This window comes from Labrus bergylta, chromosome 2 (genome assembly GCF_963930695.1).
Source record: "Labrus bergylta chromosome 2, fLabBer1.1, whole genome shotgun sequence".
In the NCBI taxonomy this organism is placed as follows: Eukaryota; Metazoa; Chordata; class Actinopteri; order Labriformes; family Labridae; genus Labrus; species Labrus bergylta.
The window spans coordinates 4760746-4783098 of NC_089196.1; the positions used below are offsets into that span (position 1 = coordinate 4760746).

Below are 22353 nucleotides of genomic sequence, written 5' to 3' on the forward strand. Positions count from 1 at the left end.
CACCCAACTGGTGTGCACAATATTTGCAAAAAGGCTTTAAAGATATACTTTGATATCACAAAATAACAAGTTTCTAGTAAAATGATTACTCTAATCATAGGGCTCAGTCTGTAGGGACTTGGGTTGGGAACCCGAGGGGAGCCGGCTCAAGTCCAGGTGCGGACCAAAGTATGGAAGTCGGGCCCTTCGTACTGCCGAGGAGCCCTTGAGCAAGGCACTGAACCCCTAACAGCTCTGGCGCACTCACTGCTCACACACTGGGTTGTGTAACAGCTCCACTCTGACATCTCATGGGTCCTGTTTGTGCATTTGTGAAGTTCGGGCCTATGTGTGTGAAGCATGTCTCTCAATAACAGAGTGTAAAACCAGAATCTCCCCATAGGGATGTTAAAAATATATATATATATTATCATAAAAATTAGAACTTGGCTCTCAAACTCCTTTGTAATTTTCCTAAACGATTCATGGGCAAAAAACTTCAACTCAAGCATAATTTTAAAGAGGACATATTAAACCCCTTTTCCACCTTTTCAAACAGTCCTCTGTGGTCTAACTGAAACATCTGTGCTGTGCTTTGGTCAAAATATAAATGCAATATATCTTTAAATGCAATGAGCCCCCTCCCCCCACAAGTTTTTCCAGATGACATCACTTCTTCACTAGAGAGCATAAAAATGGCAGACCTGTGCTAAAGTTTTGCTTTAGGGGGTGGAGTCCATGGGTGGAGATCCCAGGGGAGGGGAGGGTTTTTGTTTTTTTTAACCAGAATCCCACTGTGACATCACAAGGAGAGCACATTTGAAACAGATATTGTTTCTCTCTGTTGTAAGACTTATGCAGACCTCAAACAAAGGACTGGATGGGTTTATTTCACATTTTGTAGGTCAGTAGACACTCAGGTTACACAAATATATGTTCAAAAACACTGTAGAAGTGGATTGTTCATAATATGTCCCCTTTAATAATAATATTTTTAATAATAATGCTACACACTGTGTGTGTTTTTAATAACAATAACTCTTTCCACAAGTGGAAGTGTACATACCTTGTATTTTTCTATTATTGTATTTTTTCTCCCTTTATTTAACTGATGTAAATATGTTAGATTTTTAACTTCTTGTTATTTTTAATAAATATATTCCTGTTTCCTGTTTTCTTGAGCTGTTGTAACGCAAAAATGTCCCCCATGGGGATCAATAAAGTTTATCTTATCTCATCTTGGAGTTTTATTTTGAAGGTCTGAGCGGAAGTTGTACATTATTACGTCAAGCTTTACGCTGAGTCGCTGCTGTGTCTGCTGTCTTTGCAGAGGAATGTCGCTGCTATATCTCCGTCGGGATGGAGGTGTGACAGATGTTTTGGGATAGAAGATGTCCGGGCTGCAGTGTCGTATCTTAATAAATAACCGTGAGTATTTGTAGCTGAGAGAAAAACAAACATTTAAATGTTAAATGTCGTTAAATGTCACTGAGCGTCCAGGGAGCAAAGCTAGGCTAATATCCAATGGATGACTAGCTTAACCAGAGAGGATAACGTTACCTCTGTGTCAGGGTAGGTAACATCACTGTGTGCCACATCACTGTGTGAGGGCTGTGTTTACCTTCTGCACTGTCTGTAGGAGATCTTGCTGAAATGTTTGTTCCTCTGTATTGCCTTAAAAATGTGTCACAGCCGAGCTAACAGCTTGGTCGGCTAACGCTAGCTTGGGGGATAAAGCTGATCCATTGTGTTATTAAAACAGTATTAAACAGTCTTTTATTTAGAGTCCCTTTTATATAGATAAACAGAGACGTGCATTGTTCTGGTGATGTCGACTGGAGACAAACTGTGTTGATTGTGAATAATGAAAGTCCTGCTGGCTGTAAGGATTAAAGATGAAAACACTGCAGTACACCCTCCTGCCATGCATCACTACTTCACATTATACCACTAAATAAATCCTTTTCAATGCATCTATCACAGAAGAGTGTCACCACATCCAGTCTTGGGTTTTGCCTTCTGTAGGAGGGGGTCCCCAAGCGTTGCCATGCCAATGACCCCCATACACTCTGGTGGGGACCCCCTCCAGAAAAGTTACATAAATTCATTTTACCTCACCATTGCAAAATATCTGCAAATACAACATCTTCTCAATATGTTTCCTTATTTTATTAACAATTTAAAAAATATAATTTGTCATCTCATTTCATTCAATGTCTTTTATAAATTCTGTCTCAGCGATAATCAACAGTCATCGTAATGGTGCTTTTCTCCCTGAGTTTTTACCCTCGTTAATCGCTCATCATGTGTTATTTTACAATAAAATTACCCCCCCCTCTCCCCCTCCCCCAAAAGGCTCAGAACACCCACTTTGAAAAACACTTTGTTATAGGATTAGTCTCGGCTATTGAATTTCGTTCTTTCATGTTATAAATAACCAGCAGTCTTCAAAAACTGACAATGTACATCAACATCCCTTTCTGCTGTTTTGAAGGCTTTTCCACTGAAACATTTCAGCTCCGTTTATTCACCTGTTTATGTCTTGGGTCATATTTCTCATCCAGGTAGACGGGTGTCAGCAGCAGGTGGACCAAGTTCACATCTTCATGACTTGAGTCAGAGTATAGATCCTCCCAGTTACATCTGACTCCAACACAAGGAAACGTTCTGTCAAATTAGTACTTAAGATAAAGTGCTGGAGTACTTGCTTTTAAAAACACTTTGGTTTTCAAACTGCTTTAATATTAAATCTCAAAACGTTGTATTTTCATGATGCATGAGTCAGGTCAAGAAAACATGGGTGTGCAATAAGTTGTGTTATTATTTAGAAATCATTATTTACATTTTTTAAATTCACATGCTACATATTTACAGATTTGCAGCTATAAAAAAAAACGAGCAATAATAGGAACAAACACAAATACCTGAGAAGTGTGAATATGTCAGCCAGGTGACATTTTAGTCGGGGCAAGTCGTCTCGAACTGTGCAATCATGAAGCATATTCTTCAAGCTCTGTTTGCTTTTCTAACTTCTCTACAGCGGTGTTAGCAGTCAACATAAAAAATATCAAAAGAAATGAGCCTCTGTGACCAAGACATGAATGTACGGCAACACCACTTAGACAAACCACACACAGAACTACACAAACACAGTTTATTGTCTTTCAGATCTAATTTTAGAAAAGAAAAGAAAAGACTTCAGCTGACTGCAGAGCAAAAGTGCAAACTAAACGAGAACATTCACAAAAGTGTAGGGGAGTCAAAAGTAGGTTATTTGTCTTTCAAATGAAGTAAAAGTGATACGTTTCCCCAGACAATAAAACTCATGTAAAGTACAGATACTACAAAAATGTACTTAAGTACAATAACTCGAGTAGATTTTCATTTTCACTGTTCACCACTGGGTATGAGGGGATATTTAGGAGTGAAATATTAATACACCTCAGCATGTTTTGTGATACTGTGTCAATTCTAAAAAGAAAACATGAGATCTTCAGTTTTTGTTAGCAAGCAAATGTTTAAGTTTACATTACATGATTGAACACAAATTAATTTTGACCAGCAGCTGCATGTGTTTTTTTTTTTTTTTGGGGGGGGGGGGGGGGGGGGGGTTGCCAGAGTTTTGTAAAGTCATGGGGTCATGAGCCAGAAAAAGGTTGGGAACCAGTGGTTTAATGGCTTGTGTTGTCACACCAGTGGTCAAAAAAAAGATGTATTTATTAAAATGTTGTGCAGTTTGGACCTGAGGCGGTAGAAAATGTGACAGAACAAAGAAACATGTTCAAAAAGAGTTCCATAGACTTCTTGACACATTCACGACCCACCAAGAGCTGCTTCACGACCCACGTTTTGGTTCCGACCCACCAGTTGAGAACCACTGGTCTAAAATACAGTGATTTTCAGTTGACCAATAAAGAAGATCCAGAATATTTACATTCATTGTTTAAAAAACAAAAAAAACGAATCATGATCAAAATGTTTGCTGTATAATTTTCTGTTTTAGCCTGAATGTTTCAGCACTTACTCAATGAACCATCAATGAAGCCAATCACAGCTGATGTGAATACTATCAAAGTTTGATCGAGCACAGACATTTTATTTCTTAATGAAAACTTGTTCTAGATTTGGAAAAAGTGGCACGACATGTGAAACAGTTTTAGAAACATTTATTGTTTCCTCAAGACTGTAGAAGAGTCTTTGAGGTTTTTGGAAATACAGCATTAAACAATTTATTGATATGATAATGGATAAGACAGCTGATGAGAGACTAGGGATGTAAGAATTCATTCTACTCCTGATACGATTCACGATATGATTCTCTCATGATTGATTTTACAAAATGAGACTATAGACATATTATGACTGGATAAGATTCCTTTAGGGGCTGTAAACTCACTCGTCAGTGTGGTTTGGCCTTTTAATGTTTTTTTTTTTCTCTCAACAAGTGGCGGTGTTTGGAGCTTCTCATTGTGGTGTCGATTAAATGCTGCATCATGTTGGTTGTGCTATTTTTGTAGTTCCCCGTCTTCTTACAGCATTTGCACACAGTTTTTGTCTCGTCTGTTATCTTCTCACCTCTTTCATTTTCTGTCTTGAAGAAGCCAAAATGCGTCCACACCTCCGATATAAAAAACGGTGGTGCGCCCTTAATTTCTAAATCTTGCTCTACAGCTGCTGACGCTCACCGTATTATTGCAATTCATTTTTCAGAGTACCAATGTGATTCTTGACACCTTTGAATCGATTTATCACGATTTTACGATGAATCTTTACATCCCTAAGAGAGACGGCAAATGTTGGAAGTAGAGAGTGTAGGGATGACATGCAGCAAAGAGCCACGGTCGGATTTGAACCCTCGACCGCTCCGCTGAGGACCGTTGCCTCTGCACACGGGGCACGCGTCTTAACTTCTCGCATATCATCACCCCAGCATTAAACAATATTAATCAATGATCTACAACTAAAGTTATCAGGTCATTACTTTCCATTAAAAAACGTTAGCTTAGCTCTGTGACCTGCATGTCTTATGCACCCCTACACTCGAAGAATCAGTGGAGACGAAACCGTTTTTCCTTTTTCATATTTAAAGGCACAAAACACAACAATATAGAATGAACAGATGTAATGAGTCACTGGATGTTTCTGCACATTTCTGTCACATCTACACTTTGAAATTGTTTTTAAGTACATTTCCAACCCTAACTTCAGTTATCCTCTGTTGTTGTTTTTTTTTTCAGATGATGCTCAAAACAACATGGTAGTTACCTCCACCTCAGACTGGCAAGCAAGCACCTCTAGTTGGATTTAAAAAAAAAAGAAGCGCTGCTCAATATCCGGTGGTTAATCGTCGTATTTGCTCCAAAGCATGGACCCTTAACTCATCCACTAGAAAATCGGTGTTCCACTACTTCAAGTTGTGATTTTTACTCCACTACCCCGTGTCACTGTGCAAGCGTCCAAAGCGTAGTCCAAAATGTTTTCAGCGCTTAAGAAGCTGGTGGGATCGGAGCCAGGCCAGCTCAGGGACAAGAACATCCCGGCTGGCATGCAGTCCATGAACCAAAGCCTGCAGAGACGCTTTGCCAAGGGGGTTCAGTATAACAGTGAGTAACACAGCCACTCAGAGGGACGGGGCTCTGCAGGCAAATATGTCTGACCCAGTTCTGAATATGAAATGCTGCACCTTAGAATGTTTGTTTTCTGATGAACCAAACGCTCAATCTTCTTTCCCGCTACAGTGAAAATAGTCATCCGGGGTGACCGAAACACCGGGAAGAGTACTTTATGGCATCGACTGCAGGGCAAGAAGTTTGTGGAAGAGTACCTTCCCACTCAGGAGATCCAAGCCACAAGTATCCATTGGAACTACAAGAGTAAGTCAGAGCCACTCATTTCATCTCTGAGTCATATTGGCACCTTTCACCTCATCATAACTGCTGCTTCTGTTGTGTGTTTATGTCTGGTGAGTATTTGACATCTGATGTTGTGCCTTGTGATGTTTCAGTGGCTCCATATCAAGGTAAAAACTAAAGACTGCTCATTTAGATTTAGCTTCTGCAGAAACATTTTAGACCAAATGTTCTGTTGTTGTGTTAGTTCCTTCTTTAAGGAGCAGACGTTTTCCCACTGCTTCTTATTCTAGTGTTTTATTAGCTCCTGTATTCCTGGACTTTATTGAAGCTGGGGTAGGGCAATCTAAGAGAAACCAGTAAGAGCACAAGTATTTAACCACAAAGCACATGAAGATGAAGGGCTGTGCGTCTTCACTGGTCTCACGATTCGATTATGATTATCCTCGATCACGATTGGGTTGAATCCTCAATTTTCTATTTTACTGCACATGGCTTCTCTTTCATCAATGAAGACAGTTACATATGAACTCCCTTTTTTGTAATACAAATAGTGCTTTAGACATCATGCCAACATGAATGTCTTTGAACCAAAACAGATAGATGACATAGGTCCTGACACGGCCAGAAAATCTACAAGCAATGTCGGTATGCAGAGATCGATTATGTTCTGTCACTGCATCGATGCAGAACTCCACGTCAAAGAAACAATGACATTCTTTATTTAGAAAGTGCTTCAGACCAGTGGTTCTCAACTCGTCTGGCCTCAGGACCAACCAATACCGCCCCAAATTTCTGATATTTTTCAACCAATCAGATTTATTTAATGCAAAAATAGTGCAGTTTGCAGCTTCCAGAGCAGGAAACTGAACAAAACCAACACGTTTAAAAAAAAAAAAAAGTGCTTGACAGACTGTTTGACACCAGATTTTTAGACATCTATGTCAACATAAATGTCTTTGAACCAAAATAGATACGATGAAATTATCCTTTATTGTTGGGAAATTCAAGTAATGCAGCAGTAAAAAGAGAAGAGCGTGCAGTTTCCAAGTCATGCTGGAGAAAGTTCCCTTCAGAGGGGGCAGCAAAACTATATTAAACTATTCAACCCAAAAAAACTCATCTTTAGGTAATCAGTGTTTGTTTAACATCTAAAGTAATCACAGTTCATATTTAATAAAACATCTATATGTTCTGTGATGAAAGTTGAAATGTATTGGTCTGGATGCAGTGATATAACTTCAGTGTGCACATATCTGCACAGATCCTTCCATCAAAAATCAAACCTTCATGCAGCCAGGGACTAACGACCTGCAAGCATAGTATGGATGTTATAAAATTATTATAAATTATAGTTATTGTTGAAGAATACATTTATTTATGTGCATGTGCTTTTAGATCTCTGTCAGTTTAAAGCAAGAACTTAAATATTGCAACAACTTAAAATGTAATTCCCAACATGGATATTCACACGTCTGACCACTGGTGCAGGATGATTCCACAAGAGATGAACAGGGAGAGTAGATCCTCATTATCATCGCTTACTGCTGACCTATGCTATCCCTTGCTGACTTGCTACATAGCTTTAGCTAGTGGAAGACTCTGCTCTTAGCTATAAGTTCACAAGCAGGCAGAGAAGCCGTTCAGACAAAAACTATTGAAAGGATTGTTAGAGGCACAGGACAGCAACAGATACCAGGTTTCAGTTTCATGTCAGAGGATTAGATATATTGATGGCTAACCAGAAACTCCACAAATTTTTTAAAAAAATCTTCCTAAGTAAACTGCATACCCCGGCTTCAAGAGATTGTACATTTCGTTATTTTCCACTAGTGCTTAAGAACTTGAATAATGAGTCTGCTCTTCTGTTTCCTCAGCGACGGATGATGTGGTCAAAGTAGAGGTGTGGGACGTGGTAGACAAAGGTGAGTGTTGACACACCTGCTCGTCAGAGAGCCAGACTTTCCACTGGGGCTTACCCTCTCTCTAAGAAGTTATACTGTTGTCTATTCTACTGCAGTCATCCTGCCACTTTATGTCAGGACATTGAACAGAAGCATGGATGCTTGTTTGTTTCTCTGTCCTCAGTGTTGATGTTGTCTTTTTTTTTGCACCTCTCTTGCACTCATCTCAGGCCAAAAATATCCTCTTCCTGAAGGTGTAGGTGAGCGTCACCAATAGAGTGTAGACACTGAACTTGCTCGTGTGCTGTGGGTTTGCCCTCGCCTTTACTCCTCCCTTTATCTGAAATGTCAATAGTGTCCAGGTTTGGCTGTTCCCAGGTTTGCTGTGTGGCTACATTTCAGAGTTTGGCTGAGGTTTTTTATTCTGCTGTGTTGTAGCTTAGAGCCTTGAGTGTGTGCATCATGTGAGCCGTAACTAATCACCAGTAACCAGAGTATTAAAAAGAGCAAACTATGCTGCGACATGCTTTTCAAGAAGAAAAAGCGGCTGTGCTGCCTTGCCTGCTTTACTTATCATAAACTAATGTAAAGACAAACAGACATGAGCTCTGCTAACTTCTGCTTTTCTCACATTCACATTTCTCTATTCCTGTTCCTTCAGGCAAAGGCAAACGGCGTGGAGACAACTTGAAACTGGAGAATGAGCCCCAAGAGGTGATTATCACATGAGTGTCATGTGTTCAGGAGAAAAAATGCTGACTTATAAAGCATGTGGGTCACAGAGGGAACTTGCCAAAGAGGTCTTACAGGATGCAAGCGATCAAAGATATGCGTTCAGATGTTCCTCCTTCTTCATGTTTTACAACAGTTTCTCTTTTCATGTGTCGTGTAGTCGGACGAGGTGGCCCTGGATGCAGAGTTCCTGGACGTGTACAAGAACTGTAATGGAGTCATCATGATGTTTGATATAACCAAGCAGTGGTAAGAGTCATGTGTCCTGCTTGTTGTCCTCACACTGTCTCATCAGTGAACTCTAAATGCTACAATATGCATGGACAGATAAGGTTTCAGTCAGTCTGCATGGGAAGTTTCCACTGCGGATTATGTTCAGCGTCAGAGTCAAAAACCTCCAAAAGCATCTCCATGTTCTTATTCTGAGCATCATTAAAGAGAATAGATGTTTTTCTTTCAGAAATATCTGCTTATCTTACAAGGAGGGATCTACTTCACCAAATATGTACATGCTGCTGAGCCATGCTGATGTACAAACCTGTTACTTTCCTTTTAAGAACGGGACTGTGATCACTCTGTCTGTCATTAGTAGCATCTAGTCATGTGTTCTTTTAGGAAATGAGGCGGTCGTGTTGAAGTCAAACACAGCGTGCCAAATTAACACTCTCCAAGCGCCAAACGTGGTTAGGTTTTTCAGTTTGGCGATTCAATGTCAGAGGGCTATCCACCACATGGCGGGTAAATGTTTATACCCAAAGAGCCAAGTAATTAAAATGTGCTGAGTCATGGTGCGTTCAATTTGATCTCGGAAGTCGTTCAAAATTCAGAGTTGCTGGTCTGATACGTCATCAGGAACGACCTCCTGAAGTCAGAATTCTGACTTGAGAACCTTCAGTAGTCCGAGTGAAGATCCAACATGGCCGCTACGTGCATCAACAGAAACGTTGAAGCTGTAACTATTTAGTGTTTATATGTAACAAAGATTTCTTTTAGGGTAATTAAATCAATCACATCGATAGTATCATGCACGCTCTATCTGTAGACATGTTGTCATGGTTTTTTCATGCACAAACTGTCACGTAGTGTGTTGTTATCGTCCGGTATTTGCTAACAAAATGGCGCTGGTGGGGCAGTGGTTAGTGCGCACGCCCCATGTACAGAGGCTGTAGTCCTCCAAGCAGGCAGCCCGGGTTCGAATCCGAACCGTGGTTCCTTCCCCACATGTCATTCCCCACTCTCTCTCTCTCTCTCCCAGACTTCCGACCCTTATCCTCTGTCCTGTCTCTTCAATAAAGGCACAAAAAGCCAAAAATAAATCTAAAAAATAAAAAGATACTCCTGGAGGCGTCCATGTTGCTTGCCCAGCTTGTTGCCAGCTTGCAACTGGAACACGGTTTACTCAGCTGTGATGTCATTCCCAGCTCCGAAATCCCAGTTCCAAGCTAAATGGAATGCACCATTATAAGCGCCTTGGCTTCTTCTCCTGTGCTGTCTGCATGTCGGAGCGCTGCAGGGCCATGCTCACCTGACACACACCTACATACACCGATTCACACACACACCCTCTAGCTGCTGTTTCCTTTTAGCTCAGTGGTACACAGTTGATCAGTGATCCTTAACAGATCAAGTCTTTATGATGATCGGGAATTGAAGTGATTGGGTCAAGCGCGCCATTCAACTTTTCTCCACTCACTCTCACCGTGTCAGCATTCATCAACAATCAGTAACTTAACGAGTGTAACGTCATCCCACAGCCTGCTGTAGTCTGGGAACTTCTCCACACAGACTTTTAAACTGCACTGTGTTATATCCAGGCACTGAAGGTATAGTGCACACTTCATAGTGCACATCAGCCAAACTGGCCAGTAAATGAAAATGTGTATTTCTGTGCGTGGTTATACATATAAGTGTCTATTAGACTGATATAAGTACGACATTGGTGCATTCCTCCCATCACCCCCAGTTTGATTTTGTGTTGTATTTTTTTTTTTTCGATTGCAGGACTTTTAACTACATACTGAGGGAACTTCCCAAAGTCCCGACCCATGTGCCGGTTTGTGTGTTGGGAAACTTCAGGGACATGGGCGAGCATCGCGTCATCCTCCCTGACGATATTAGAGACCTGATTGCTGGACTTAACAGGTAGACATCAGCTTGATGGTCAAATGAAACAAAAGCTTGCACTGTGATGGTTTAAGTGGAAGTTGTTTTCAATTCATTTCTCCGTCCTGAAACTACTTTTGTAATCGGTTTTAAGGACAGATATTCAAATTGACCCCAGTTAATACATGAGGCTTCTCCATACCCTCCCTTTTTCCCTGTAGTTAGTAAAATGACAAGATTGCATTACAGCCTGAGATGAAGTATACCATGAAAGGTATCAAAGCAAAGTAATAAATCAATATGTCGGAGCTTTTCCTGAGCCTGTTCTTCTTCTTGTGCCCAAAGAAATAGTTCAGGTGTAACTTGATGAGCACCAATAAAGAAACTGCCAGAATGAAAATTCAATCAAAGATAACCAGTGAAACTTGTGTTTTACAGACCAATGGGATCGTCTTACATCCACTACGCTGAGTCCTCAATGAAGAACGGGTTTGGCTTGAAATATCTACACAGGTTTTTCAACATCCCCTTCCTTCAGCTACAGGTTATTATTCTACCCCTCGTGTGTCTTCTTTCATGTCATTATTGTTTTTTAATTTATTCTCATCCGTTACTGGTGTTTAAGGATTTCATTAATCTCTAGGTCACATGCTGTATTGTTCAGCTACAGAAGCACTCGCTCTAATCATGCTTTCTTACAGTGTGACTGCGGAGGCTTAATCTGAGCCCTTGTTGAATCATTAATGTCAGGTTTGTGTGTGTGTGTGTGTGTGTGTGTGTGTGTGCGTGCGCAGAGAGAGACGCTACTGAGACAGCTGGAAACCAACCAGCTCGACATGGATGCAACGCTGGAGGAGCTGTGTGTCCAGCAGGAGACTGAAGATCAAAACTATGACATGTAGCGTCTGCTCTTTTTTTTCTCTCTCTGTTTGTGTAGTGTTATACCGAATCCACAAGGGGGCATGAGTTAAAATTTCATCTTACAGAAAACAGTGTGTGACTAAACCTAACCAAGCTGTGACACATGTGAATGTTTGACTAGGTTTAGGATTTAAAGACTTGTTTAGTTTTACTAAAAGATTGTGTTGGTTTGTTTTTATTTATGGGCATCCTACTTTGATGTAAGAATATTGTGTACAATGTTCAATCCATCTACAATCTATTTTATATCAGTCTACTTGAGCACTATTTGTGCTTAGAGTTAAGTTATGATGCTTAATTTAAATCTTATTGTGTCTTTGTTGATTTCTGCAGTTTCCTGGAGAACTTGGAGTCTCGCAAGGGCTACGGCTCACCTGGTCCAGCCAACGGTCAGAGCCCCTCCTCGGGCTCCCAGTCCCCAATCGTCCCTCCCAGTGGGGCTTCCACTGGCAGCTCCAGCCCCAGCACCCCACAGCCCCCGATTCTCTCCCAGGTTATTCCACAGTCCCCGTCCGTGTCCGCTTCATCCCCTCCGCCGTCTTCCACAGCAGTGAGTGGAGCGGCTTCACCCGTTGTTGAGTCAAAGCTTCCAGCCCAGTCGCCCGAACACCTTCAGTCCTCGGCTGCACCTGGAGCCGCAGCCCCCCAGAAACGCGGCTTCATGTCCCGCTGGTTTGGCCCGACCCCGGCTGCTGAAAATTCTGCTTCTGCCCCAGGTGAGTCTCTTCTACTCAGGCAGGTTAAAGGTCCACATGTCGTCTCCTCTACGTTTGTGTCCTCACTCTGGGCAGCATGAGCATGAATGAACATTTTTTGAAGCTGGTTAGGGAACCATAAGGAGAGCTTGACATTTCAAAAATGAACTGAAGGCTGTCGGACTGCTTTTTGTTTTTTTTTCCGCAAAATTGACGTAGCTGATATCAGCCGTCATCATGTCTTTGTACATTAATATTGACTCAACGCAACAGCGTGATATTTGTGCCCCAATCTGTGAATTGACATGCACGCACACACAGCGCTGTTCTTCCCCTCGCCTCTGTAACGCCTCTGTTACCACCTTTGAAGACATTAAAGAGGGGGGATCCTGTTTACGTCTCTGCGTCATTCAGATTGAGGGTGAAATGTCACAGTGACCGCTGCGACTTCCGTGAGTGTAATTAAACGACTGCATTATGTTTCCTGTTCTCCAGTATGTTGTTCTTTGCTCTTTTGTTGACACTACACGTAGCATTGATATAAAGGCAAATATTAGCAGCGTATAGCAGCTAGGTTTTTTTCACATCACAGCCCCCCCCCACCCCCTCCCCCTCCTTTCTGACAGGTATAGGAGCATATGTCAACAGCCAGTTCAGTCGAATATCTGAAGCAGTCCTCCTGAATTTATTATTTAGATATTTTCAGGAGTGCAGATGTGAAAACAGCTTTTAAAGGTGCTTCACTCGAATAGTTCTGACAACAATGCTGATAATGTTAGTCGTAGATGCTTGAGTCTGAGTGAATAAGTAGATTAAGTAACATATATTGTAAAATTGACTCAGAAGAAGCCAGTACAGGGACTTAAGGAGAGGAATAATGCCTTTAAGTTTAATTAAAGTGTCTAATTTTATACTAACACCTGGCAGCAGTCGGGTTTATCTAATCGTAAAGTCCGTAGTGACACCCTGGTTACTAGTTTGATTTGTAGATTTTCTGGCTCATATCTTCAAGGTGAGTCCTAATTTTCATGGTTCCTTATATGGATCCAAAACAACTTTGTGGTAGAAAATTCTGTCTGCAGTAAGTAGTCACAAGATTCGAGACTTATCCGTGGAGTAATGCGAAGCTTTTCAAACGATCAACTGACCGGCTGCTGTGTGGGTGTCATGTGATTGAACAGTTTCATTGGACCTTTTGTGTAATTAAACAGGCAACACATGGCAGCGCTGTGATGGGAGCTTCCTCACGTACAGTGTAGGTTTTTTATAATTATTTGAACAGCTCCTCATACACGTCTTACTCTTATGTTTTCCTCAGAGGAGCCGTCTGCACCGGTCTGTCCTTCCAAGGTTCAGAGTGTGGATGATTTTGTGCCAGATGAGAGGCTGGATAAAAGCTTCTTGGAGGACAGCCTGCCCTCCAGGAACAAGGCGTCTCAGCCTGCGACGGCTCATGCTGTGGACAGCGACAGGTGAGGGTTTAACTATACTTTGAAATAAGCTCGGTTATTCTTTAAGATGAAGTGATCTTTGTTACATAAACCTTGAAATATTCTTCATGTGTACACACTTAATGCATTCTTTTTACAACAAAAGGCAGTGATTTAAAATGTCATACACGTGTTACATTTATAATAGATCTGTGTATGCTCACTGGATGACCCCAAAGATCCGATTAAACCACAGCAGTATGAAGTTAATAGCAATCGCCAGACTCTTGCCCAGATGACTTAATTTGTTGAACATATAAAGCTATAAATCTTACAAAGAATCAGAGACTTAATAGCCTGTGATCACTCAGGGTTACTCTGTGAAAAACAGGAAATGTTGATGTTTTTGGTATCTCACAAACTAAAAAATTATCTGATAGACTTCTGATTCTTACTACTTTGTAATACAGGGCACTTTTTATGCACATACAAAGAAGAGCTCTTAAAGGTGTTTCAGCTCCTTCCTAATCCATGTCACTGACTTTTTTGCAGTTTAAAGGAGATCTATTATCCTCACTTTCACTATTGAATATGTCAGGCTTATTAAGTAGCTTTGTGAGATGTGCAGCTCAAAAATCTCTTTACTTATCTGATACTGGTGTCAGTAAAATCCCTCATGCTACATGAAACGGTTCATTTCCGCTGCTGTCTCTTTAAGAGCCCCCTCCCCATGGGTCTGCTTTCCTCCGATTGGCCAGCTCTGTTTTGAGTCGCAGGGGAATCTGAGTGAGCTTCCGGGTGGGTGTGTCCTGGAAAGAGATGCCAGGCTGGGCGTGTCCTACAACTTTGGTCCATTCTTTGCTCTGATACGTCCCTTCGTCACCTGGTGACACCTGAAGTTCTTGTAACGTCTCGTTCAGAGCAGCTAACATCGTAACATTATATGTTTGTATTTAAATATGGATCAGCATAATAGATCTCTTTCAAGCTTTCAGACCATCACATGTATGTTTCCAAACAAGCCAGCCGGCCCACAGTACCTGCAGTTTTAAATGATTTCTCTTTTTACACCCCAAAACCTGAAGTCCCTGTAGGGTGTCAACTTAGGTAACCCTGTTCTCCGACTGAGTAAATGTTAAAAAAAAAAAAAAAAAACATTTTTCCTGCACTTTCTCTCTCCTAGCGATGGTGAAGGCCGAGGAAACCCCATGGTGTCTGGATTCCAGGATGAGCTGGATCTGGACGACACTGAGCCCAGCCTTCCCCAACCTAAGACGCTTCCCCCCAGTAAAGATATCACTCTGACCAGTGATGAAGAGGAGGGAGTAACAGCAGCCCTGACCATCACACAGGACCAAGACCTGGACAGTGAACCTGATCTTAAGGCGTAAGTTTTTCTTTTTTTAACCCCCAGACATCAGACCTTCAGGTAGGTTTTTTGTGTTTAATGTCGACGTCTCTGTTGGAACCTGGCCGAGATTGTCAGGAAGTCATGGGGGCTTCATTAAAGTTAACCATCGTGGGGATAACAGATGAATCACAGTTTCTACCGACAACATATTTAATTTCTTTCCACTTCTTTGATACAGAATAAAAAAAAAAAAAAATCTTGAATAGTAGGGCCTTGCCTAAATTGTCCCCTCATTAAGTTGATTCACTTTAATGTTTTTGAGCGAGTGATACTAAAAGTAACGTCTAGTAAAGATTTGTTATCCCACTTCGTTACCTCGTTTATTTGTTGCTCGTGTAGAATGTTAATTTAGATAAATTAACTATGACAGAAAGCGTTCTTTGTTCACTGCTCAAGCTGAAGAGGACACTCCTTTCTATGGAAATAAAGACATTTCTTTTTGTTCCATTATGACTACATTAGTAGACATTCATGAAGCACTCTCTTCACCTGACTGTGTGTTTTAGTGCACATGAACAGCCTGAGCTATGCGTCACTGCTACACAAAGATCTGTGGTACGACAAGATGATGTACTTAGTCACGCTGTAAGAGACGGTTAGCCATGACGGTCAATGACTTCCTGCATTTTTTAAAAATGTTTTTAAAGATAAGAACTCTGAATGTTTTCTACAGCCGCAGCAAAAAAATTAAAGCAACGTTGCAAAAAGAGCATACCGATACGAGAAGGAGAGTGTTGAGAATGAAAACACAAGTAAACTAATGTTCACTCTGTTTCAGGTCTGTGATCCACATCACAAAGCCAAAGGTGGCTTCCAAACCCCCAGAGCCCCGAGGCCAGACGGCAGCACCCATATCCCTCACCTTGACTCCTGCAGCAGAGCAGCCGACACGACACCAGGGCAAGAAAAAAGGAGGCACCCCAAAAGCCGAGGACTCTGATACAGACCACGAGGCTCCTGTGGCCCAGCAGATGCTCTCGTTTGTCATGGACGACCCCGACTTTGAGTCCGAAGCATCAGATACACCCAAAATAGTAAAGGTGAGGTAGAAGAGTTTTAACTCTGTAGCTGACTCGGGTCAGAAATCTAAAGCACGCTACAAACGAGTCAGACTTCTGTAGTTCTTCTTCACCCTGTAAGGCCTAAACCATCAAATCATTGTCAGACATGTCTGGTCCTTTGAGTCGTTATAAAACCTTCTTAACAAAAATTAGAAGAAGAAAATTAAGACATTGTATAACACGTTGTTTATGTAAGATATTTGTATCATATTTGATACTTCAGGCGTTAAGTTTCTCAAATAGGCCAGGATAGGCACTGGACTATAATGTGTCCTTGATATTTTAACAACCTGATGTTACATATTTATGTAGTTTTTTTTTTCTGGACATTATTCAATAATGTTCATTGTTTTATGTTTGATGTGAATGATGTTGATTGTTGTCTTTTTATGGCTGCAGCGTTGGGGAAGAGCCGAAGATAAATTTCTCACTGTGTGAGGCAATGAAGTTCATTTTGATTGTGAATCAGTTTATAGTTAAAAATTAAATGTGGGGGAAAAAGGGGTTATAGGCGAGTGACCCATTCAAACATCGGATGACTCAGCTATAATTGAGTTACCGCAGATTGCATCTAAAGTCTCACTGAGGATGCAGAAGTCTCAAACTGTTGTGTATCAAACATGATCTGATTTTTAAACGTTACATGGTTCCTCCAGAAGATTCTCTTTTTTTTGTCCTCGTCTAATATTTCACCTTTTTTCTGACCCCGTGTTTTTTTGCAGGATATATTTCCTGTCAGAGATGAGCTCCTGTCCGACCTCTCTGACGACGACTTGCAGTTGGCCAAGGCGCCTGAACCTCTGAAGCCCACCGTGATCTCCTTCAAACACAAGGATGATACCGACCTGTTCGGCCTCGGAATCCACGAGGAGGCGCCTGTCGCCAAAGACAGCAGCGAGGAGCAGGAAGGCAAGTCATGAAATGTCTTTTAGTGTGTCTCAAACACTCAATTGATATTTTGATATCTAGTGTCCACAAATAAGTCGATGATGATGAACTGGTGAGTCAACAAATGGGAAACAGTCAGCATGACTCTTTAGGGTCTGTTTTACTGACTGAATGTCTCTTTTGGAAACACAAGTTTGTAGTCACGTTTTTATCTCAGCATCAACACCTACACCTGAAGAACTCTTCTTATCTACTGCACAGTGTGGCATGTTTATCAGGTTATTTCTTCACATAATATAAGCTGACAGGAAGTAGTGGTTTACCAGCTTGTTTACTTGTGCAGGGGTTCAATGTTCCACTTTACAGATGTTGATCTCTGCTTCTGGGCTGAGTACTTATGGAAGCCGTCAATCAATTTTGAATTGATGATGTGATTACACTCATGGTATGCGTTTGTTCATAGTAGACACTCTAAAGATACTCTAAATCTCCAGGAGCTGGTTTCCTTGAATATTTTAAGTCTTCTTATAATATGAAATATCATGTTTTAACTGACTCATGTTGCCTCTTTTTGATCCCTTGTTGTTGATGATTTATGACTCATTTTGATGAATGTTTCTTATATTTTGTGATTCCTTTAATTATGTTCATTGTTGTTCAATGTTTTATGTCTGAAACCTGTATATCGTGCTTCTTCCTGTCTTTGTCAGGACGCTCTTGTAAAAGACATTTTTAATCTCAATGAGACTTTTCCTGGTTAAATTTAAAAAAAAAAGGCCAGGTATAGACTTGTCCTACCACGCCTAGAAGAACTTTGAAAGACTGTGCATCCTGAAGGGTCATCAATCTGTAACAACCCACAGCTGCCCTGAGGGCTGTACCACAATGTGAGTTCAACAAACCGAGGCTTTCTTTCAGTGAGCTGGCTCGACAAAGCCTAAAGCTCCAGTTAGAGATTTCGAGTACCATGAAGCAGGTTTAGTTGTGTTTTTTTTGTTGTCCTGGTAACACATTAGGGTTTAGCAATTCAAGCTAGCAGCTCGCTAGCTGCTAGGGAGTCATGTCCATCCTCTCTACTCAACACTGTCACCTTTTCTTAGTATTTAAACACTGCTGCTCTAACAATGTGTCAGCAGCAAGCTAGCCTCTGACTTTCCAGAGTCCCCTCCATGTACACTATGAACCTGATTCGCTATCTCAGGAGAGCTCTCCTATTGGTTAATGACGACATTCATGTCATCGAACTTGAGTATTAGGATGATTGTAAAAATCTGCCATTTCTTCTCTTTTAAAGATCCATTTCCTAGACCTGTGAAGTTCTTTAATTTAAAACTTTGTATCTGCTCCTCTTCCAGAGAAAGAAAGCAAACACTCCTCCAAAGACAAGAAGAAGAAGAAGAAGAAGAGCAAAGAGGTAAAGTTGTTGTTCACACTCCTTACAGTCAGCAGCTCTATGTCTTAAATAATGTTTTACAATGACTTGTGTCCTTCTGTCTCCAGGAGGATGAGAAGAGCAAAAAGAAACACAAACACAAGAAAAAGGAAGAAGCTGCAGCCGTGGACGACAAGGAGAAGAAGAAGAAGAAATCCCGGCCCAAGAAAACCGAAGTGGACGAGCTGGAGGACTTTCTGGGTGGAGGAGCGGGCTCCATCAAAAGAGATGACGGTGACTATGAAGAACTATAAGAGCTTCCATTTTTATGAGGTCAGATGAGCCGCGGAACAGCAGCGATGTGCGGGGTCGTTAAAAAAAAGTATGTGCATAGAGCAGCATCTTCAAGCCATACGCAATACACACGGCTTCTGATGACACCGAGGTCTAATACCCAACGACTCTGGTACCTGTTTGTTTCTTCTAAGTGATTTCCCATCTTCACTACCGCTATCACTCCATTCCAGCCAATGAGAAACAGGCGGGAGATTCACGAGTACCATAGTGAGTCCTGACATTAAACCCTGATGATTGGCGCGTCCACAAATTGGCTCTTTGTACTCCTGACACGACTGACTTGTTTTTTCTAATGCGTCCTTTGATTTGATCCACCCTGTAAGTGATCCACTCCGAATCGGCTGCTGTAAATAGGGTTAACCTTTTTGTCTGAGTATCTTGTTTGTTTGGTGTAATGATGGAGAGCATGCTTAAAGTGACGACTGACTTCTTAGAGACTCCACAGTGTTCTGTCTTTTCCTCTTTTCTTGTTGGCTCCAGCGGTGAATGGCAGACTTACTCTTTTGTCTCTTATGATGCGCTCTGAACCGATTTAAGATTCTTTTACCCATCACCAAAATGGAAATAACTTTTTCCCCCCTCAGATTGTGTCCACACTGAGCAGCATGGATCAGACTTTGAAAAAAAAGGTTGTGTGGAAAAGTTAGCAACAGCTAGTGTTGTAGTCTGAGAAATCAGTCCTGGTCTCAATACCACCTTTTGTAGGTCTGGACTCGGTCTCAGACTGGGTGGACTCCGGATTTTAAATCAAGACCACAACTAACAGACTATTTTTCCATGTCATTACTGTGATTAGAAGGAAAAAAACGCTCCCTTCTAAATGAATGATTATTTTGTAATCCTTAACAGTGAAACAGTAAACAGTAAACCTTAACAGTGTTACTGTCTAAGTGACTGGCACGCCTTCTAGATGACGCTAGATGATGATTTTTCATTGATACTTAAGGTCTTGGTCTCAATCCCTAATTGTCTTGGTCTCGGTTATTGTGGTCTTGACTTCAACACTAGCAGCAGCACAGCTGGCAGTTAATCAACTCGTCTCTGAGTGACACTAAATTAAGAAGTAAAACGGCTTTATTCAATGTTTTTACCATTTTCAAATCCCAGGTCTGTGTGAAGCAGAGGACACTTCTTCAGATAACTCAGCTTCTATTAAAACTGCTTACTGATGAGCAAGAAAAAGAGGAATTTTAAACTAATTAAAAAGAAGATAACTCAGAAACAAACGAGCAGCAGGCAGTGCTGATTGTGTCCGCTGAGGAAGAGAGTCAGAGAAGGACTGATTTTGTGATACTAAAGATAACTATTTGCAAACACAGCCTGGGAACAAAACTACGCAAGAGATACTACTGATAAAATGCACGTCGACTTTGTGTCTGCTAAGCAGATGATTTGAATCATCCGCTCTTAGGGGTCGGCCATAACTCTTTTCAGTACAAGGAGAATTCTAAGTTAAACCAGCTGAAATGTAAAAACTTGAATGTCGTTTTCAAAGCATTTTAAAAACCAGTTGAACCATTGCGGACACAGTCTTGGTGGGAAATTGATATTAGCCATTAACTCCGTATTGGCTTTGGCCCCCTCCTTTATAAAAAAAAAAGCTAACCCTCCTGCCCTCTTATCGTTCATTTTAAGAGCGCCTCTCTCTGCCTGTAGGCTCCACACATTTTGTCTTCATGTTCTCTGCTATTGCCTTAACAGAGGTCACTACAAGGGAATGATGTGCCGCTGTCCTCGTAAACCATTTTTTAAGTGTTCTTACTGTGACGTGTTAGCTAGCTCAGTGCGGGGTTCAGGTTGTCGTTAGCCTTTCTAGTGGTGGTCCTTAAAGCCTGTTTTCAGACTGCAGTGAATCAGTGCAATGGTTTGTTGTTTTTCTTCTACTCTTGTTGGACAGCCAAAGGAGCACTGGTTCTCAACTGGTGGGTCAGGACCTAATAGTGGGTCGCAGAGCTGTTTTCAGTGGGTCGCGAATGTGTGAAAAAGTCTACAAAGCGCTGTTTTAATCAGAGCCCGACCGATGAATCGGCCCGCCGATAATATTGAATGATATTAGCATATCAAGTGACTATCGTATCAGCTAATTTTATCTAAAAAACGTGCCGATATTACTAGATTTATTCCCCTGTCAAATATCGTTTCATTTGAGTTTCATTGTATTACACTAGCAGTTCTCTGTCACCAGCAGAGGGCGCTATATGGATACAACGAGCACTATCACTCTCCAGAGTGTCGGGCGGTGATGCACGTTACTTTCCAGACGAGTGAACATCTTGGCTTTACAATATATCTTTTTCAAGTGTTTGAAAACTGCATTTCAGGGATAAACGCAATAAATAATAATATATATATATATATATCAATCTCCACAGATCGAAGTTATCGGCCGATATATCGGTTCTCTTCCTAATATCGATATCGGCCCCAAAAAACCCCTATCGGTCGGGCCCTTGTTTTTAATGTGTTTGTTTTGTTCAGTCTCTTCGTTCTGTCACATGATTTGTACCGTCTCAGATCCAAACGGCACCATTTTTCATCAAATAAATCGGATTGGTGGGTTCTGACGCTAGAAGGTTGAGAACCACTGCTCTACAGGAGTTATCATGGAATTCGGTTAATACGTCTGTGTGGGTAACATTTCAAAGATCTCCCCGTTGTTTTATCCTCGTGTTATTTATTGTGATATTGTGATTTTTTTTTTGGTTTTTGTTGCATAATGTTGAGATTTTTTGTGATTGTGCTTAAAAAGGTGCACTCAACAGTTTGTCGAAATTCTTCCTGTCAAACATTCCCAACGGTTTACGTCTCCTTCCTCTGCTTTTAAGGAAGTTTGTGGTGATGAACTGCTCGAGTTTTATTTCCTTTTTTTTTGTCCCGACGCCTCAGATTGCCTGCTAGACAGAGATGATGTGCAGTATCTTCCATGAATGGCATAACCAAAATGTTTCAATAAAATAAATAAAGTGAAGCATTGTTGCATCTTTAGAGAAATTACGTGTATTTTTAGATATGTTTGGACAACTGACGGATTTCATACTGGTTCCATCTCACACTCAAATGGTTACAGTCTGCTGGTTTACAAAGAAATCATGTTTGATATTCCAAAAATATTGAAACTATGCAGCATTGATCCTGAATACTGAACACTCTTTTTGTCGTCTGCCGTGGGATTTAAGGATAAATGCTACAAGTGCAGTTTCAAGCAGAAGCATGAGACTTCAATGTACAGCAAGAAAAGAATGTATAAAGTATATAAATAAATCTATATATTTGAAGAGCTTTGTTCCGAAAATGACGCACACACCACGTGGAAACAGTGGTGAAGAAATCCCCTAAAATGACGTCGACCGATGAGACGTCAGAGCAGAAGTAGAGGATGATCGTGGGGATCGGGGAATGCAATGTTTTCCAGGTGGACGTGTGTGATGTTTTGGAAGGAAACCCTTCATTTATTTTTCACCCCATGTCATGTTACATCTTTACACTGTGTGTGAGTTTGCCTATGTTTGGTTTGTCAAATAAATGCAAACTTATTTCTTCATGAAGATTTCTTGTGTCTTACTTCACAGAATAAAACCTTCAAAGCTCCTGTGAGGAGTTTTTAAACGGTTATGAAACAGACTCACATTAATAAATCATAAAAATAAAGCA

General features: G+C 41.1%; 1 protein-coding gene across 2 annotated transcripts; it reads left to right on the forward strand.

Annotated features, from left to right (window-relative positions):
- The first annotated feature begins 1276 nt into the window (after positions 1-1276).
- rabl6b (RAB, member RAS oncogene family-like 6b) lies at positions 1277-22243 on the forward strand. 2 transcript variants are annotated; one of them, XM_020647401.3, is made up of 17 exons: positions 1277-1407; positions 5217-5582; positions 5718-5852; positions 7706-7753; positions 7963-7992; positions 8394-8446; positions 8625-8713; positions 10466-10606; positions 11006-11111; positions 11362-11465; positions 11822-12204; positions 13502-13655; positions 14797-15000; positions 15803-16064; positions 16808-16994; positions 18329-18387; positions 18474-22243. In XM_020647401.3, the coding sequence occupies exons 2-17, from the start codon at positions 5453-5455 to the stop codon at positions 18657-18659; spliced, it is 2271 nt and encodes a 756-aa protein (XP_020503057.1). In that variant the 5' UTR covers positions 1277-1407; positions 5217-5452; the 3' UTR covers positions 18660-22243. The 2 variants fall into 2 exon arrangements, with proteins under 2 accessions (XP_020503057.1, XP_020503066.1); XM_020647410.3 differs by lacking the exon at positions 7963-7992.
- The last annotated feature ends 110 nt before the right edge of the window (positions 22244-22353 follow it).